This window comes from Podarcis pityusensis, assembly GCF_964106645.2.
Source record: "Podarcis pityusensis genome assembly, chromosome: 12".
Lineage (NCBI taxonomy): Eukaryota > Metazoa > Chordata > Lepidosauria > Squamata > Lacertidae > Podarcis > Podarcis pityusensis.
This window is the reverse complement of record NC_138037.1, coordinates 6682535-6701424: the sequence shown is the minus strand read 5'-3', so window position 1 is coordinate 6701424 and position 18890 is coordinate 6682535. Positions and strand designations below refer to the sequence as shown.

General features: G+C 47.2%; 2 protein-coding genes across 24 annotated transcripts in view; one reads left to right on the top strand and one right to left on the bottom strand.

Moving 5' to 3' along the window:
* Positions 1 to 18890, top strand: part of LOC308459086 (7-alpha-hydroxycholest-4-en-3-one 12-alpha-hydroxylase-like) — a 393862-nt gene that overhangs the window by 215938 nt on the left and 159034 nt on the right. The window lies entirely within an intron of this gene.
* Positions 1 to 18890, bottom strand: part of OBSCN (obscurin, cytoskeletal calmodulin and titin-interacting RhoGEF) — a 264501-nt gene that overhangs the window by 166317 nt on the left and 79294 nt on the right. For 21 of the 23 annotated variants that reach the window (XM_080973891.1, XM_080973911.1, XM_080973892.1 and 18 more), the window contains 9 exons: positions 17807 to 18076; positions 16164 to 16430; positions 14482 to 14751; positions 14072 to 14338; positions 11014 to 11283; positions 10021 to 10287; positions 7957 to 8223; positions 3174 to 3440; positions 835 to 1101 (listed from right to left, as the gene is read on the bottom strand). In XM_080973891.1, the coding sequence (XP_080830017.1) occupies positions 835 to 1101; positions 3174 to 3440; positions 7957 to 8223; positions 10021 to 10287; positions 11014 to 11283; positions 14072 to 14338; positions 14482 to 14751; positions 16164 to 16430; positions 17807 to 18076 (2412 nt within the window). The remainder of the gene's footprint in view (positions 1 to 834; positions 1102 to 3173; positions 3441 to 7956; positions 8224 to 10020; positions 10288 to 11013; positions 11284 to 14071; positions 14339 to 14481; positions 14752 to 16163; positions 16431 to 17806; positions 18077 to 18890) is intronic. The other 2 variants (XM_080973904.1, XM_080973905.1) reach the window with 2 other exon arrangements.

Genomic DNA, 18890 nt, shown 5'->3' with positions numbered 1-18890 from the left:
GGCGGGGGGAGGTGGAGCTCTTTGTGTAGTTAAAAGGGGCGGAGCCTACCTGAGCAGTGGCGTAGCGTGGGGGTGCAGGGGGGGCCGGCCGCACCGGGCACAACATCTGGGGGTTAGGGTTAGGGGGCGCAAATCCACGGGTTAGGGGGCGCAAATTACTTGCCTTGCCCTGGGTGCTGACAACCCACGCTACGCCACTGTACCTGAGAGCACGCACTCAACAGAAAAGCCAGGATACTAATCTTCCAAACATGCAAAGGCCTCCTCCAGATGTGCTTTTTATTGTGCATTCATGGTGAATTGTGCTCATGATGGTATCAAGGCAGTTATACGCAATCCCATTTTCAATGTTTTTTGCGCCTGCAAAAGTTTCGTGGCTGGCATGCTGCTTTGTTTGCAATCATGTCCTGCAACTTCCTCCTGAAATCCTATAACGTTTCATACCCCCCAAATGACCTGTGCTTTGCTTTCTGTCCCACTCTTGTAGTGTGAGAGTCCCCCCTCCAGGCAGCAATAATGCAAGAACGCTGCAGATGCACTGCAGAACAGTCCAGAGTGGACAGTCCAGTATAAATCCATCACTATTATTGCATCAACGGACATGTTGCGGAATAGACCCACGCACCAAAAAAAAAAAACCTGGAAAAAAACTCCCCAATTTGGAGGCGCCCTCTGTAATAAACACAGCAGGGAAAGCCCCAATGAATTTCCTAAAAATATCAAGCTGGTAGGATTGTATACCACGCATTTGCTCAGCAAGCTAAAACTCAGAGAAGATACATATAAAATGGGAATAAATGCAATAATGAGATGGATGCATCTCCATTACCCTACCATGGATTTTGACCTGAGCTGTGCTCTGCTTATCTCCGGCATCACAGGTGTATCTCCCACCATCCTCTGGCTCTGAATTGTGGATGAACAGCTCAGCTACACACCCCTCCAGCTTCATCTTATATTTGTCACTAGCCCGAAGGACCGTCGCTCCCTTCTTCCAGGCCACAGATGCGTCCGGCTTGTTGAGTACGCAGCGCAAAGCTACGGTGTCTCCTTCTTCCTTTTCCACATCTTTAAGCTCTTGCTTAAAAAGAACTGGCAAGGCTAAAATGTACAACCAGGGTGGAGGGGAAATGGCAAAAGTTAAGCACTGTGGGGGAAACTGCATGTAACAGCCACACGCAGCAAGGACCACTCCCACCCCACTCCCCTCCAATACGCAGGAACAGGTGGAAAACTCAAATTCTGTCAATGGTTTTGGCTTCAGGGAGGTAGTGTCTAAATCTGGGGTTGTCAACCTGGTCCCTATTGCCCACTAGTGGGCGTTTCAGGATTCTAGGTGGGCGGTAGTAGGTTCTACGGCACAAGCTGAATCCTCCTTCTATCAAGCACTGGTGGGCGGTAAGGAAATTTTACCATCAAGAAAGATGCATTAGTAGGCGGTAGGTATAAACAGGTTGACTACCCCTGGTCTAAATCCTAGTTCTCCCTGCCAACAGAAAACTAGCATTTCAGGGAGAAGGTCTAGCTACAACCCATCTCCCTGCCACTTGCCATTTTCTGTCCTGTGAGCTCCCTAACCCAACTGCAGTGGTACAGCCTGGAGTAGCTGAGAAAGGAAATGGCTTGCTTGGGAGTCTGGCAAAAAAGACCTCATCATCAGAGCCATCACTTTGGATCAGTGGTGGAGAACCTCAGACCCAAAGGCCACATGTGGCCCTCAAAGCCTCTCTATGTGGCCCTTGGGACTCTCCACAAGCCACAAACCCTTTCCCTAGTTATGCCCCTCAGAAGCCCATTTTGCACCCTCTTTGGGTGTTTCTGCCTGGCTGGAATGTGTCCTTGGACTCTGAGAATGCTTCCAGTTTCTCTGGATGGAGGGTGAAGAGAGGTGTGCAAGTGGGTGTAGAAACTCGCCTACTGTGCAAAGGTAAAATTTGCACCAGTTGCTCTGCTCCCTTTCACCTCTGGCCCTGCCCACCACGGGCATGTGGCCCCTGGAAGGCTGCCCAGGAGGAAATGTGACCCTCGATCTGGAAAGCATTCCCAACCACATCTTTCAACTGCCATATGTTCACTGCAGAGATGGTTAACTTGGATCTTACAAACATGGAACTTCTTTACACAGGCTTAGCCCTACAATATAGGCCAAAGATTCAGCCATGAGTGATGGTGTCAGGGGACTGCCCTCGGAACAGGGGGGGGAGGCAGGGGGGCCGTTGGGATACAGAGAGCCTCCGAAACTCCTGAGGAGCAGTTCCTCTTCCAGCGGTGGGAAAAGCCACAACTCCAGTGGAGAAGAGAGGGAAGAGGCCAGCCAAGCGAGTAAAGGGCTTGAGGATGCTGCTGAGAGTCCCAGCGCCTCACCTAGCCAGGCTGGCCAGGAGGGACACAATCCACTTCCATCGCCCAATTTGCGCAGAGGGGTGAGACGCAAGGAGGGGAGGAGGAGGCTTGGGGTGCCGAAGTTCTTATGTTGGGGGAGAATCCGGAAGGGGCCACTCCCGGATTCTGCAAGTGACTGAGACGGACATGAACTTGGTAGATCTGCACTGTAAATAGTTTGCACAATAAAACCTGTAAAAGCCAGGTAGGAGTCCTGCCTGGTTACTCATGAGCAACCACCACCACTACCTGACAGATGGAAGCAGAATGGTATGGTTAGACGCACGTCACCTAACGCATACAACTGCATTTTGGGATGGAAGGCAGACAGTCACAGAGGTCGGGTTGCACGGTGGCACTGTGGGTTAAACCACAGAGCCTAGGACTTGCCGATCAGAAGGTCAGCGGTTCGAATCCCCGTGACGGGGTGAGCTCCCGTTGCTCGGTCCCTGCTCCTGCCAACCTAGCAGTTCGAAAGCACGTCAAAGTGCAAGTAGATAAATAGGTACCACTGTGGCAGGAAGGTAAATGGCGTTTCCGTGCGCTGCTCTGGTTCGCCAGAAGTGGCTTAGTCATGCTGGCCACGTGACCCAGAAGCTGTACACCAGCTCCCTCGGCCAATAAAGCGAGATGACCCCAGAGTTGGCCACGACTGGACCTAATGGTCAGGGGTCCCTTTACCTTTACCTACTGCAGTGAGCAAATTTCGCATGCATGGCATTTCTGTGAAGGCCCACTATTAAATTATGGCATAGATAACTGAGCACCGCGAAACTAGTGGCTCTTCCTACCCGTCACTTGCACGCGAGCCGAGGTCTTCAGCTCGCCAGTGCTGCAGGTATAATCCCCAGCATCGGAACTCTTTACATCCCGGATCACTAGCTCTGCCACAGCGCCACGCTGCTTCAACTCATACTTTTCGCCAGCCTGCAGGACTTCGTTTCCCTTCATCCACTGCACCGGCAGGTCTGCCTTGTTAAGCTCACAGGTAAGCCGCACCTTGCTTCCTTCCTCAGCTTCCCTGTTCTGCAGTTCTTGTTGAAAAAGAACTGGAAGGGCTAAAATGCAGAATTAAAGAAGGTGAACATGGGCCAGGAGGAAAGGCTTAAGAAAAGCTGTGGGTTCTTTGCTTCCCCAACAGCTTTTGCAAGAAGGAATTTGAAGCAAATAATAATAATAATAAAATTCAACTGATGGAAATGTCATTGACCTACTGTTCTAACCACCTATTCTCCACATGGGGAAAAAGCTTAAGAATATTACAGTAACCGGCTTGATAACTTAATGCTTTAAAAAAAGAAGAAGGAAATAATGCAGTTAGGTTCACCTGAACTGTAAGTTTTACATTCCCTACCCATTGATTTAGACATATGGTAAAGATCAAAGCAGGTAATATCTAATTAACACATAGTACATAACATAAGATACACATCTAGGTATCTATGTGGACTTTGGCAAAATAAAGACAAGTGGATTTTGGCATAACAGACAACAGCGAATATGTAGATACTCTGATAGTTCAAAAATAGTTTCTGTTGGTAGACTGTGAGGTGGAGTTACAGTACATCTATAGTCAAAGGACTGAGAAGAAGCTTATGAGTTATGTCTCTTTCTTTCTTTTTCTTTTTCAAAAAGGTAGGATTTGCCAGTTGGTAATTTCACATCACATTTCAAACTCCTTTCTAGCATAAGATTATTGAGGATGGACATCTCTTCTGAAGCAGACACTGGCATCCAAGCCAAAGGACTATTTTTCTCCCTTCCTGCTAGTCCACACTTCCTGTAGAAAGGTCACATGAACACAGATTGGCATCTTCATCCTCTGTGGTTTTATTAGTCCAAGTTCTTGGATGTAGTCGTCCATAGCTGCCAGTACAGGAAGGGAACATCAATGAAATATTGATGATTGCCGCAATAGCTCAGTTGGTAGAGGCTCTTCATCCTGGATTGTGAGTTCAAGTCTCATGTTGGGCAAAATATTCCTGCACTGCAGGGGGTTGGAGTAGATGACCCTCATGGTCCCTTCCAACTCTGCAATTCTATTCTATAATTCTATGAGAATTAATTCTATAATTCTATGAGAATTAATTCTATAATTCTATGAGAACCCTTCTCAACATGATTCCATCATGATCTACTCTTCTAGCATGGTTTACCACCTTCCATTTCTAGAAACTTGCCATCCTTCTGTAACTTCGTTTAGAGGGAAACTGTTTCCAAGCAAATAAAACTGGATATGTACTTTAGGGAGCTGGGAGTGTGGGTGGGAGGAGCTGCTGTCTCTCAACAAATTTTCAGTTTGTTGACTCTCCCCTTTCACACCTTCAGAAATAAGAGTTTGCCCCAGCACAACAGAAAAAGGTCTTTAAACAACAGAAGAGATGGAAATTAATGTTGATCAGATATCCATAGTATACCAACATGGTAGCTTTAGGTTGGAAAGATAGAGAAAAATGGACAGTAGAGGCATGGAATAGTTATTTGTTTGAACTTATTCAGTCGGACATTGTCGCAGTCATGTCACAGGAAACAACGTGAAAGGTCAAGTCCACCACGATAAGGAGCAGATGGAACCCCTATCTTCAATGGATAAAAACTACTGGAACAAAAGACATTCGGTGAAAACTAAAGATGCTATGCCCGTGGCTGAGGATAATAGTTTGAACCCTTCCAATGGATATGGGGAGGGGGAGGGGGAGGAAAAAATTGTATGGGAAATTTAAAATTGGAAGGAGATAATAGTATGTGAAAATCCCAAACTTGAATAAAACTTTTTTAAAAAAGTATACCAACATTAGCAACAATCCTTCTTTTGATTATGGAGGCAACAACCCATGTACCATGTGAATTCTTTCCAGGCATATGGAGCTACCGATTATATTCTTCAGAGATCTGTATAAGCTGATAAAGTGCATCCATTCTACGTACTCAAGGAGAATAATTTCTTTCAAGTAGAATACTCTGGATCCTGTTGACACCTGGAGTGCTCTCTGGTCCAAAGAAAAACACTTCAGTTGATTTCATATTCAACTATGAAGTCCACTGATGAAATTACGTAGAATAGACTGAACCAGTAAGAGATCATTTTCAACCCAGTTGCAAACTTAGCATTGATAATCAGAGTGCTTAATACAACACAACTAACATTTATTTCCATTGTAATGAGAATATTTGCTCTCCTGGCTTGACAGTGAATCATAGAATTGTAGAGCTGGAAGGTACCCGAGGGTCATCTAGTCCAATCTCCTGCAATGCAGAAATCTCAACAGGTGGTCCCCCATCCAATCTGAAACCATAGCTGACCCTGCTTAGCTTTGCAAATGTGCTAGCAGTTTTATTGCTGCACCACTGGGAGACTCCCGTTTCTTTGTATCACCTTCTATATCTCACTTTCCATTTTATACATGAGAAGGGCTCTTCAAATCTTGACATGGTATTCCGGGAGTTAAAGATGCACCTCCCAAAATGGTTTAGAACTTACAGAGTATTTGCAGGCAGGTCAATAATAAACTTGGAGGATAACAGCTACTACCCACAATGGTCATGTTTTACCTCCACTGTTGGAGACAGTATGCACCTGAAGAGGAGAGGCTGGTCCACTAGGGTGAATGGCACACTGCCCCACCAATCCCAGTCTGCTCTCAGCCAGCTCTTGCCTGCCTGCCTTCTTACTTGCATCCAGTTCCGGGCTGGCACTGCCTGTAAGTTTCTTCACCTTGCCTGTGTAGAACTCAAGAGGGAGAAGGATGGGGACAAAACTAAAACTATCTGGCTTTGCTTGTCATTGGCTCCAGCCCATCAGTTCCAATGGGCACTCACCACCACTGATCCTTCTTTATATTTGCACGAAACAGTAACATCCAAAGGCACTTTCTGGGCCAGTACAACAATTGCTGGAATGGAGGCTGTATGCTTCTGAATGCCAGCTGCTGGGAATCACAGGTGGGGAGAGTGATGTTGCGCTCATGTCCTGCTTGTGGGTTAGGCACAGACAATTGGTTGGCAACTGTGGGAAACAGGATGTTGGACTAAATGGGCCTTTGGCCTGATCCAGCAGGGCTCTTCTTATGTTCTTTTCAGGACCTTGGAAAGCTCCACAGTAATGCAGATGTTGCTCTAATCTAAAGCCTAAAATTGGTCTGTTGAGACCATACAGGGAAGCCAAGAAGTTTTGGGTAGCTAGTATGATGACACAGAGCAGAATTGAGTCTGCTTGCTTGAGTGGTCCAAGCTGCTGGTCTCCAGGTCAGAATCCAACATCAAGTTGAGACAGAAATGAGCTGTAGCACGTGAAAAGCATCTCACCTCCAATGGGGCACTGCCTTGTTTAGCAGCTTTGAACTGCAACTTCCTCACACTTTTGCTTTTACCATCATAGAAGAATCTAGTGCTTGCCTTCATCTAGTTTACCGTCTATTGCAGTCTTCATGCCTGGATCATTTTTCATGAGTGGATTCCCCATTAAATGCCTCAAAGTAGCAGATCCTTTGAGTGACGATTGCATCTGAAAGTAGCATTCCCCTGATGCAACCCATTGTCACCTGCTTCAGCTTTATTCCAAACCTATTGTGGATCATATATTGTGTTGTAGGGATCAACCACTTGTGCATAGCAGACACCTTTAAATCAAACATGCATGTTCCAGGCCTTTGGTTATTGGCCTGGAAAAAGGAACACGAGCACAAAATAAAACATCAAGAAGTTTCCATTGTAAGGCATAGTTCAAAGCGAAGTGCCTCTCACTTATCATGAGCCTGTAATATAAAGAGACTTAGATACACATCCATGATTGCTGATAAAGGAAAGAATATGAAAAAGTTACATGTTGTAATAAATACAGTATATGCCAATACAGATTTCACTGTGCAGGAGACTAGTTTAATTAGACAAATCATGGTTACAACCTACAGCAGCTTTCCTCCAACATGGTGCCCTACAAATGTTGTACAAATTATAAATTATTGTTGTTGGACTACAACTCCCCTCATCCCTGACCACTGGCTATGCTCGCTGAGGCTGATGGGAGTTGAAGTCCAGCATCATCAGGAAGGCATGAGGTTGGGAATGGCTGATCTACAGTGGATTGGGCTATTTGTTGCACCAACTCCATCTTAGGGCAAAAATACATTACATTAATGTAAGAACTGCTCCAGTGTTCTGGTTTCCTTACACGCTCTGGAGAAAACACAGGAAGCTGCTTTATATCAAGTGAATTCATTCATCTGTCGAGAATTTCTGACAGTAAATTGCAACACTGAACTGTAGAGTCGGAAGGGACCATGAGGGTCATCTAGTCCAGCCCCCCAACATGGGTCTCGAACCCACAACCCTGAGATTAAGGGTCTCATGTTCTACTGACTGAGCTATCCCAGGGTTTCAGGCAGGAGACTCTCTCAGCTTCACTGGAGACACCAAGGTTTGGACCTTGGATCTTTTGCATGCACATCATGTGCTCTACCACCAAACCATGGCCTTTTCCATTTATTTGACAAAATCTAAATGCTGGGACTACAGGCTGAATTCCCCCCCCCCCCATGGCAATAACTAATAAGACAGACCACACAGCGTTCGTACCTTGCACTACCACCTTTGCGCTCGACTGGGTCTCGCCAATGTCACAGGTATAAATGTCACTGTCGTCTTCCTGTAAGTCGTTCACTGTGAGTTGAAGGACTGTCCCCTTCTGGCTGATCTCGTATTTCTTGCTCGCCTTGAGGTCCATAATCCCTTTCCTCCAGGTCACTGCAGAAGCCGGCTTCTTGGTTTCGCAAGTAAGAACTGCTTTTTTATTTTCCTCCAGCTTCAGGTCCGTAAGGTCTTTGATGAAGCAGTTTCCTGCTTCTGAAAGGAAATGCGATAAAGTGATAACTAAGTAAGTGAGCACTCTAATCAAACACAGCGACAGAGATAAATGAAACAATGGCTCAAGGGTGGTGGCTATATACTTCTCTCGCACTTCTCAGAGGCGAAGTTTCTCACGCCACAACCCAAACACACAGCACCACCTTGGAGAAATTTACAAGGCTCGTAATAGACAGGGAAGAATGTTCACCACTACTTGGAACTTAAAGGATATAAATGGAATGAGGTTGAATCCTGACAAGACAGAAGTACTGTTCTTGGGGGATAGGGGGTGGGCTGGTGTGGAGGACTCCCTGGTCCTGAATGGGGTAACTGTGCCCCTGAAGGACCAGGTGCGCGGCCTGGGAGTCATTCTGGACTCACAGCTGTCCATGGAGGTGCAGGTCAATTCTGTATCCAGGGCAGCTGTCAACCAGCTCCATCTGGTACACAGGTTGAGACCCTACCTGCCCACAGACTGTCTCGCCAGAGTGGTGCATGCTCTGGTTATCTCTCGCTTGGACTACTGCAATGCGCTCTATGTGGGGCTACCTTTGAAGGTGAGCCGGAAGCTACAACTAATCCAGAATGCGGCAGCTAAACTGGTGACTGGGAGCAGCCACCGAGACCTACACTGGCTCCCAGTACGTTTCCAAGCACAATTCAAAGTGTTGGTGTTGACCTTTAAAGCCCAAAACAGTCTCAGCCCAGTATACCTGAAGGAGCGTCTCCACCCCCATCATTCTGCCCGGACACTGAGGTCCAGCGCCGAGGGCCTTCTGGCGGTTCCCTCCCTGCGAGAAGGCAAGTTACAGGGAACCAGGCAGAGTGCCTTCTCGGTGGTGGCACCCGCCCTGTGGAACGCCCTCCCACCGGATGTCAAAGAGAACAATTACCAGACTTTTAGATGACATCTGAAGGCAACCCTCTTTAGGGAAGTTTTTAATGTGTGATATTTTAATGTATTTTTAATCTTTGTTGGAAGCCACCCAGAGTGGCTGGGGAAACTCAGCCAGATGGGCGGGGTACAATTAATTAATTAATTAATTAATTAATTAATTAATTATAATGAAAGAGAGAATAGAGCGAGATGCTAACCATCTAGCCTGGTAAGAAGACCCCTCTCTTCTGAACCGTATTTAAGACAGGCTGCTGGAGCACAGTGAGGTCATTGCCAGCAACTGGACCATTTCTGCCTTATTTTATACTTCCTTCTTGCTTGCTGCTTTTATATTCAAGTCTACATTATTTATTTTTGTAATATGGAATTCCTACCCCCTATATTTGGTTGTGCTTTGAAATCTGCAGTTTCTGAGATTTGGTAAAAGGTAAACGTAAAGGGACCCCTGACCATTAGGTCCAGTCGTGGCCAACTCTGGGGTTGCGGCGCTCATCTCACTTTATTGGCCGAGGGAGCTGGCGTACAGCTTCCGGGTCATGTGGCCAGCATGACTAAGCCACTTCTGGCGAACCAGAGCAGCGCATGGAAACGCCATTTACCTTCCCGCCGGAGTGGCACCTATTTATCTACTTGCACTTTGATGTGCTTTCGAATTGCTAGGTGGGCAGGAGCTGGGACTGAACAACGGGAGCTCACCCCATTGCGGGGATTCAAACTGCCAACCTTCAGATCAGCAAGCTCTAGGCTCTGTGGTTTAACCCACAGCGGTAGGTTTGCCTTTAAATGCAAATTGAATCTAGTTTCTCTCCACTGCTAGGTGGAACCAAACTGCATTTCAGAAAATTTCCTTTCCGATTGCTGACTGGATCTACTCTTTGCAGGCCACCACCACTGACCTTCCACAGTAAGTGTTGCTTTTGTTTTAGAGATTTCGGTCTCGCATGTGTATTCCCCACTGTCCTTGACTGAGGCATCGTGGATGATCAATATGACACGGGTCCCCTCCTCGCGCAGGTCGTACTTTTGGCTCCTCCGAATCTCTTTGCCATCCTTGCGCCACTTAATGTTGCCGTCCCACTTGGACAAGTCGCAACTCAAGCTAGTCTCCTGCCCCACCAACGCGGTCTTGTCCTCCAGCTCACGAACAAATTCCGCTGGCTTTTCTAAAGGGAAAGGAAGCAAAAGAATCTTTCTATTAAGAAGAAAAATAACTCCTCAGGTTTATCATCTTTTTTACTATGTTGGATAATTTTTTTGGGGGGGGGTGAATCTGTAGTAAAGGAGCAACAAGACAAGGAACTGAGATTCAGCAGGCACCTTCTGTTTCATCTTTTAAACATGTGCTGAAAATGTTTCTGTTCCATCATGCTTATGCAATTAGGGAAAAAACTTTCCAAAGAAGGTAGCTGATTTCTGATTTTAACATGTTTATATGGTTGTATGATTTTATGAATAATTGTTGCAAACCACTCTGATTTTTCAAAAACAATAGTGGTATAAAAGGTAAAGGGACCCCTGACCATTAGGTCCAGTCGCGGACGACTCTGGGGTTGCGGCGCTCATCTCGCTTTATTGGCCGAGGGAGCCGGCGTACAGCTTCCGGGTCATGTGGCCAGCATGACTAAGCCACTTCTGGCGAACCAGAGCAGCGCATGGAAACGCCGTTTACCTTCCCACCGGAGTGGTACCTATTTATCTACTTGCACTTTGATGTGCTTTCGAACTGCTAGGTTGGCAGGAGCAGGGACCGAGCAGCGGGAGCTCACCCCGTCGCGGGGATATATTTTCATAAATAAATAAACTAGTGCCATTTTATAATCCGTTGAGACTGTCCATGTACCAAACAGATGTTCCTGCTTAAGATGCACACCCAAATTTTCTCTACGCACCTTTCACGACTAGAGTGGCTTTGGAGCTTAAGTCACCGAGGGAGAAAACGACCTCTCCAGCATCAGTGGCCATTGCTTTTTTAATATTGAGAGTGTATTTCCTCCCTTTGTTGAATGCTCTAACCCGTCCCTCGCGGCCCACTTCGGTTCCGTTGATGAGCCAGCGGCAATCTTCAGCGCTTTCATGGGAGAGAACACATTCAAAGCTACAACTCTCCCCTTCCAGGACTTCCGTGTTCTTGAGGCGTTTGGTGACACCGATGTTCAGTTCTAAGAACAGAGATAAAAGGGTTATCAGAGAGGCTTTGGCTCCCTACACAAGGCAAGTGCAATGCAGAGTGAGAGCAGGGGAACCCCTGTGCAAACAGAGAGCATGACTAAGGAATCCCCAGGGCATTTCCACAGAGGAAGTATGAACAGAAAAAAGCTCGTTTGGATGCATTTGAATGCATTTGTTATTTAAAAAGAGTATTGTCTTGGGTCATTTCTCCAAGGTAGACTTTTTTAAAGTTTTTATGTGTTTATATGCCTATTAAAAAGCAGAGACATCACCTTGCCGACAAAGGTACGTATAGTAAAAGCTTTGGTTTTCCCACTAGTGATGTATGGAAGTGAAAGCTGGACCATAAAGAAGGCTGATTGCCGAAGAATGGATGCTTTTGAATTACGGTGCTGGAGGAGACTCTTGAGAGTCCCATGGACTGCAAGAAGATCAAACCTATCCATTCAGAAGGAAATCAGCCCTGAGTGCTCACTGGAAGGACAGATCCTGAAGCTGAGGCTCCAAGACTTTGGCCACCTCATGAGAAGAGAAGACTCCCTGGAAAAGACCCTGATGTTGGGAAAGATGGAGGGCACAAGGAGAAGGGGACGCCAGAGGACGAGGTGGTTGGACAGTATTCTTGAAGCTACCAGCATGAGTTTGACCAAACTGCGGGAGGCAGTGGAAGACAGGAGTGCATGGCGTGCTCTGGTCCATGGGGTCACGAAGAGTTGGACACGACTAAACGACTAAACAGCAACAACATGCCTATCACACTTTTAAACTTAAAATCCGTTGTTGTATATTGTTTTAAATTACAGATAGGTAGCCGTGTTGGTCTGCCATAGTCAAAACAAAAAAATTCCTTCCAGTAGCACCTTAAAGACCAACTAAGTTAGTTCTTGGTATGAGCTTTCGTGTGCAAGCACACTTCTTCAGATACACTGAAACAGAAGTTGCCAGATCCTTCTATATAGTGAGAAGGTGGGGAGGGGTATTACTCAGAAGGGTGGTGGGAATGGGAGATAGGCAGATAGCTGGGATGAGCCTGCTGACGACTCTTAACGACTGTAATGGGTCTTACAGGAAAACGCAAGGGGTGAGAAGGTGAGAAATGGCTTAGTCATGTATAATGGGATAAGAATCCAATGTCTTTGTTCAAACCAGGTTTCTCCATGGTTTTAAGTTTGGTAATGAGTTGCAATTCAGCAGCTTCTCTTTCCAGTCTATTTCTGAAATTCCTTTGTAGTAAAACAGCTACTTTGAGATCTTGTATAGAATGTCCTGGGAGATTAAAGTGTTCTCCTACTGGTTTCTCTGTTTTGTGATTCTTGATGTCAGATTTATGTCCATTTATTCTTTGGCGTAAGGTTTGGCCTGTTTGTCCAATATAGAGAGCTGAAGGACACTGTTGGCATTTGATGCCATACACAATGTTAGATGATGAGCAATTGAATAGTCACGAGATGGTATGTGTGATGTTGTTGGGGCCAGTAATGGTGTTGTCCGGGTGTATGTGGCAGCAAAGTTGGCATCTGGGTTTATTGCAGGCTCTGGTGCCAGTGTCCGTGTTAAGTCTGGTTGTAGTATTATTGTGGGTTAGGAGTTGTTTAAGATTGGGTGGCTGTCTGTAGGCAATGAAAGGTCTTCCTCCCAGAGCTTGAGAAAGAGAACTGTCATTGTCCAGGAGAGGTTGTAGATCTCTGATGATGCGTTGTACTGTTTTAACTTGGGAGCTGTATGTGATGACTAGAGGTGTTCTGTTATTTTCTTTTTTGGGTCTGTCTTGCAGCAAGTTCTCTCTGGGTATAAGTCTGGCTCTGTTGATCTGTTGTCTAACTTCATCTGCTGGGTATTTTAGTTCTGAAAAGGTTTGCTGTAGATCTCTTAGGTGAGAGTCTCTGTCTGTAGAATTGGAACAGATGCGGCTGTAACGTAGTGCCTGGCTATATACAATGGACTGTTTGGTATGTTTGGGATGGTAGCTAGAGGCATGTAGATATGTTTGTCGGTCAGTTGGTTTACGGTATAAGGTGGTGTCCATGCGCCCATCCTGTATTTTTATAGTAGTGTCCAAAAAATGTATTTCTTGCATAGATTGATTCATTGTAAGGTTGATAGTGGGGTGAAAATCATTAAATTTCTGGTGAAAGGTGTTCAGGGTCTGTTGACCATGTGTCCAGATGATAAAAATATCGTCAATGTATCGCAGATACAAGAGAGGTTTGAGTGGGTAGGAATTTAGGAAACGTTGTTCTAAACGTTTTAAACGTTTTAAATGTTTGTTTTGCTATTGGGATTGTAGTTCCATTTGTGTTTCTCAAGCTGGTCTCGGACCGTGATAAATTTCATGTTCATGAGTACAGTGGTACCTCGGGTTAAGTACTTAATCCGTTCCAGAGGTCCGTTCTTAACCTGAAACTGTTCTTAACCTGAAGCACCACTTTAGCTAATGGGGCCTCCTGCTGCCACCGCGCCACCAGAGCACGATTTGTATTCTCATCCTGAAGCAAAGTTCTTAACCTGAAGCACTATTTCTGGGTTAGTGGAGTCTGTAACCTGAAGCGTATGTAACCTGAAGCGTATGTAACCTGAGGCACCACTGTATTGTCTTCCGTAACATTCTGGTGTGTTAGAACCCTAGGAAGGACAAGAAAAGATGGCAAAAGATACACAAAGCTGGCGCACATTTGTTTTGGCCCTCCGCTTGTGGTCTGGCTTGTGGGGCTTCGTGGGGGTGCATGTTTACACCTTGCAACTCTACAGTTCCGGACTTCATAATGAAGCAGCCCCTACCTTGGACGCTGACTCTAGACTTGGCCACCTCTGTACCAAGGTCGCATGTATACAAGCCGGCATCAGCCTTGTCGAGGTCATGGATAATGAGACCCAGCGTCTTCCCAGCCTGAAGCATCTCGTACTTGTTGCTTGGGGTGAGTTCCACACCCTCCTTCTTCCAGATGGGCTTGACCTTTGCCTTGGAGACCTCACACTCCAGGCTGACTGTACTGCGCTCCTCTGCAGCAACATCATCCAGGGACTTCATGAAAACGGCAGGCTTCTCTGAAGAACGATGCAACAAGGAAAGGAAACGGCAATGTTTAGATCCAACGTTCCGGGTGTTACTTATTTCACAAAACTCATACAGCAGCTTGATTGTAAGGCAAGCGAGGACCAAGGCCCTTAGGTGGAAAAAGGAAACTCACCTTTCACCTTCAGCCGAGCACTCTCGGTGACTTTCTTCTGAACCTTGATCGTCACTGAGCCAGCATCTTCTGGCATGACGTGTTTGAGCATCAGGCTGTGAGAGGTGCCCAGTTTCTTGATCTCATTGAAGTTGTTGGGGAAGAGGTGTGTGTCATTGAGGAACCATTCCACGTCGTCAATGTCTTCAGACAGCTCACAGGAGAAGAAGGCACAGTTCTCCTCCTCAATTTCCACATCTTCCAGATGCTTCGTTATCTCCACTTTGCGTTCTGTTTGAGGGGAGGGATTAGGCACACAATGAGGTTCCACAGCACAAGATGCTAACTTACCACAACCGTCTCCAGCTCTGCAAAACAACATGCTGCAAACTTCTTGCGGCCTCCATTCTATACGCAAAGGCAGTTTCCCACATAGCATTTTCAGAGAATCCAAAGGGCCACAATAGCAAATAAAATATTTTCCTGAACATCTCAGATTCTCCATCTGCTGCCTAAGAAATGTCCTCCCCTGTCTTATGGCTTCTTCCTCCCCACACTCCAAATAAGCAAGCTCATTCCATTCTCCTGAGGAATGCACCATTCTCCAATACATTACAGGTTGTCACAACACACTCTGCATTGTAAATTCCCTTTCTAACCTGCAACCTGAGCAGGTAGCAGCAACCTTCTCGGGCCAGGGGGCACACATGGAATTTTGAGAACATTCCATGGGTGCCAGTAGCAAAATGGCTGTTGTGGGGTTGTGGTATATGACAGATGGGCTGACATGGAGGTGTGTCAGAGTGGCTTCAACTTAGGAGAGGCCGAGTGTGCTGGGCCCGGGGGTAAACCTGAGCAATGCAGTCCAGGTCCGGTCCCGAATCCAAGGGTTCCACAAAGAGTCAGTCTGACAGGGTCAAGGCAGGAATGCAGGCTAGGTCAGGCACAGGGTCACAGGCAGGTTCCAGCAAACAGCAATGTTGCTCCCGCAACCTGGGGAGGGCTCCGACAGCCTTTTATCTCTGTCGGGGTAATGGCTGGTCCTGATCCCCCGGCGACTCACCTCCCTGTCTCGCCCGAATGCGAGCACTCCTCCTGCGAGTACTTAGGTCTCTCCTTCTCTCAGACCTTAGTCTCTGCAGCTCGGGAGATGTCGGTGGGTTACTAGACCCAGGGGCCGCCTCAGCCTCCCCTGACCCAACCGGTAGTGGAGCAGCTGTAAGCGATGGCCCAGCTGAAGGCAACGAGGTCATCCCCACATCTGGAGCCAGGGCCCAGCTGATGCTTGTTGCAGGGGAACCTGTGCAGACTGGGGCTCTTCAGAATCAGGCCCCAGACTTGGTTCCGATGCTGCCTGAGGCAGAGGATCTGGTGTGGACTGCGACTCCTCTGGTTCCGAGTCTGAGCCCAAGTCCCAGGCCATCACACTGTGTCAAGGCAAACAGGAACTGGGCAAAAAGAGGCAACAGTCTCTCTTGCATTTGAGGGGGCATTTATTGACATCTTTCAAAGGTGCCAGAGGGTGGAGCTTTTTCTATCTACCTTAATGCGGCATATAGACATGTCACTAAAAATTATTCACTTAACAGATTTCACCCAATTTCTAATAGTAAGTATACACATGAGAATTGCTAATTTCTTTTCCTGCACATAAAGCAAGGCTGGACTCCCCTCACCTTCCTTCCGTTGTTTCACCTACGTACCCAGAATGGTCAGTGAGGCCTTGGTCTCTGAAGTCCCAGCTTTGCATTTGTAAACACCAGAATCTCCAACAGACAACTTCAGGATTTTTAGCTCTGCTGTGTTCTTATCCCTCTTGAGCTTAAACCTCTCTGAGGGCTCGATGAGCGTGTGGTCTTTGTACCATTCTACAACCTTTGGAGAAGGCTTGAACTCACAAGAAAGGACAACTGAGTGGGTTTCCTGGACAACCTTGTCTTCTAGGTGCCTGGTAATAGTCACTTGAAGATCTACAAAGAGAAGCAGCAGGGAGGGTCATCATGGACAAAGAAGAAGTGGCATTGAATCAGATCTAGGGGAACTATGCACAACTGCTAGTTAATGCATGAAGGAGGGACGCTGGTGGCGCTGTGGTCTAAACCACTGAGCCTCTTGGGCTTGCCGATCGGAAGGTTGGCGGTTCGAATCCCCGCAACGGAGTGAGTTCCCGTTGCTCTGTCCCAGCTCCTGCCAACCTAGCAGTTCGAAAGCACGCCAGTGCAAGTAAATAGGTACTGCTGTGGCAGGAAGGTAAATGGTGTTTCTGTGCACTCTGGTTTCTGTCATGGTGTTCCACTGCACCAGAAGCGGTTTAGTCCTGCTGGCCACATGACCCGGAAAGCTGTCTGAGGACAACCACTGGCTCCCTCAGCCTGAAAGCGAGATGAGCGCCGCAACCCCATAGTCACCTTTGACTGGACTTAACCGTCCAGGGGTCCTTTACCTTTACCAATGCATGAACGGGTAAAGAACCACAGAATTATGGTATATTGCTAGGTAGACTCATACTTGTGCTGGGCCCGGGGGTTAACCCAAGCAACGCGGTCCAGGTCCGGTCCCAAATCCAAGGATTCCATGAGGAGTCAATCCAATAGGGCCAAGGCAGGAAACCAGGCTAGGTCTGGCATAGGGTAACAGGCAGGTTCCAGCAAGCAGCAATGTTGCTCCCGCAACCTGGGGTGGGGTCCGGCAGCTTTTTATCTCTGACGGGGTAACAGCCGGTCCTGATCCCCTTGTGACCCACCTCCCTGTCTCGCCCAAAGGTGAGCACTCCTCCTGCGAGTACTCAGGTCTCTCCTTCTCTCAGACCTGAGTTTCTGCAGCTCAGGAGATGTCGGTGGGTTACTAGACCCAGAGGCCGCCTCAGCCTCCCCTGACCCAACCGGTAGTGGAGCAGCTGTAAGCGATGGCCCAGCTGGAGGCAACGAGTTCATCCCTGCATCTGGAGCCAGGGCAGGCTCAGGCCCCTGACTTGGCCCAGCTGGTGCTTGTTGCAGGGGGACCTGTGCAGACTGGGGCTCTTCAGAATCAGGCCCCAGACTCGGTTCAGATGCCGCCTGAGGCAGAGGATCCAGTGCGGACCGAGACTCCTCTAGTTCCGAGTCCGAACCCGAGTCCCAGGCCATCACAATACTATCCTTGACTGAGGTATCGTGGATGATCAATATGGAGCAGGTCCCCTCCTCACAGAGATCATACTTTTGGCTCCTCTGAATCTCTTTGCCATTCTTGCACCACTGAATGTTGCTCATCTAAAAGAAGCCCCCCCGTCTTCTCCTCAAGAGCCACCCTGAACAGAATTGCTGCTACTGCTGCTGTTTCAAGTTCTGAGGAAGAAGTGACTTACCTTTCACCACCAAGTTCGCTGTGGACTTTGCTTTGCCAATGGCAAACTGAATAGTGCCTGTCATCTCTACGTCAGTCTTCCTCAGGATCAGGCGGTGGAGCCTCCTCTCCTGTTCTATCACAACATCCTTGCCGGCCTGCAGGAGTTCTCCGCGGAGAGACCATTTGGGGGGCTTGACAGACTCAATGGAGATTTCACACTCAAACCTGGCTTCCGCTGGCTCACTGACCTCCACATCCCTCAGCTCCTTCACAATATTGATGGATTGCTCTGAGGACAGGGAGAAGCCAAAGAGAAAAAGGTCAAATGTCCATCCTGCTGCCTCCACGCAGACCGTGTAGTGAGAACTTATTAACAGCTATTTAAAATCATCATAATGTTGAGATTTGAACATTGCTGGGCTCCTTTGTCCATCTTAGGACAAGAGGAGCAGGAAATAAAAATTAATATTCAGTAGCATATTTTTAAACCCTTCAGCTTGTCCACTAAGAGCAAAACTAGGCATTACGCACATGGTTTTCTGATAAAACATGGCAGCCTCCTACCAAGTTCTGACTCCTCTTTCTGCTCTTGTTGTAGGCCCAGAGTGGGTAGCCTGTGGCCTTCACGTCAATGTTGCTGGACTACAAATCCCATCACCCCTGGCCACTGGCTATCCTGGCTGGGCTGATGGGAGCTGTAGTCCAGTTCTTTATCCATATTGCAGGCAGACTTTCTTTGTTGGTTCTCTTTATTTCCCCACCTCTGACCATGGCAGCAAATTATGCAACACAATGATACATGCAAATATTGGGGAGTCGACCCAAAGCTGTCATTTTCAGTGGCAGCCCCATGTCAATCATCAAGCCCAGTTCTATTGTGGGGTTGCAATTCTAAGCACATTTAACCTGACAAATCTTTTCCCATTAAAAGTGCACAGGCTTAGATTGTAAGGACAATCCTTATATACTATGATATGTTCTTCTGGAATCTTTTGGATTATACCAAAATCTTATTGGTACACTTTTGCTGCAGCTAGGAAGTTAGGGCAATCAAGATGTTTGATGATTTGAATTTTGTTGAAAGGGCACTTTCCCACAGGATA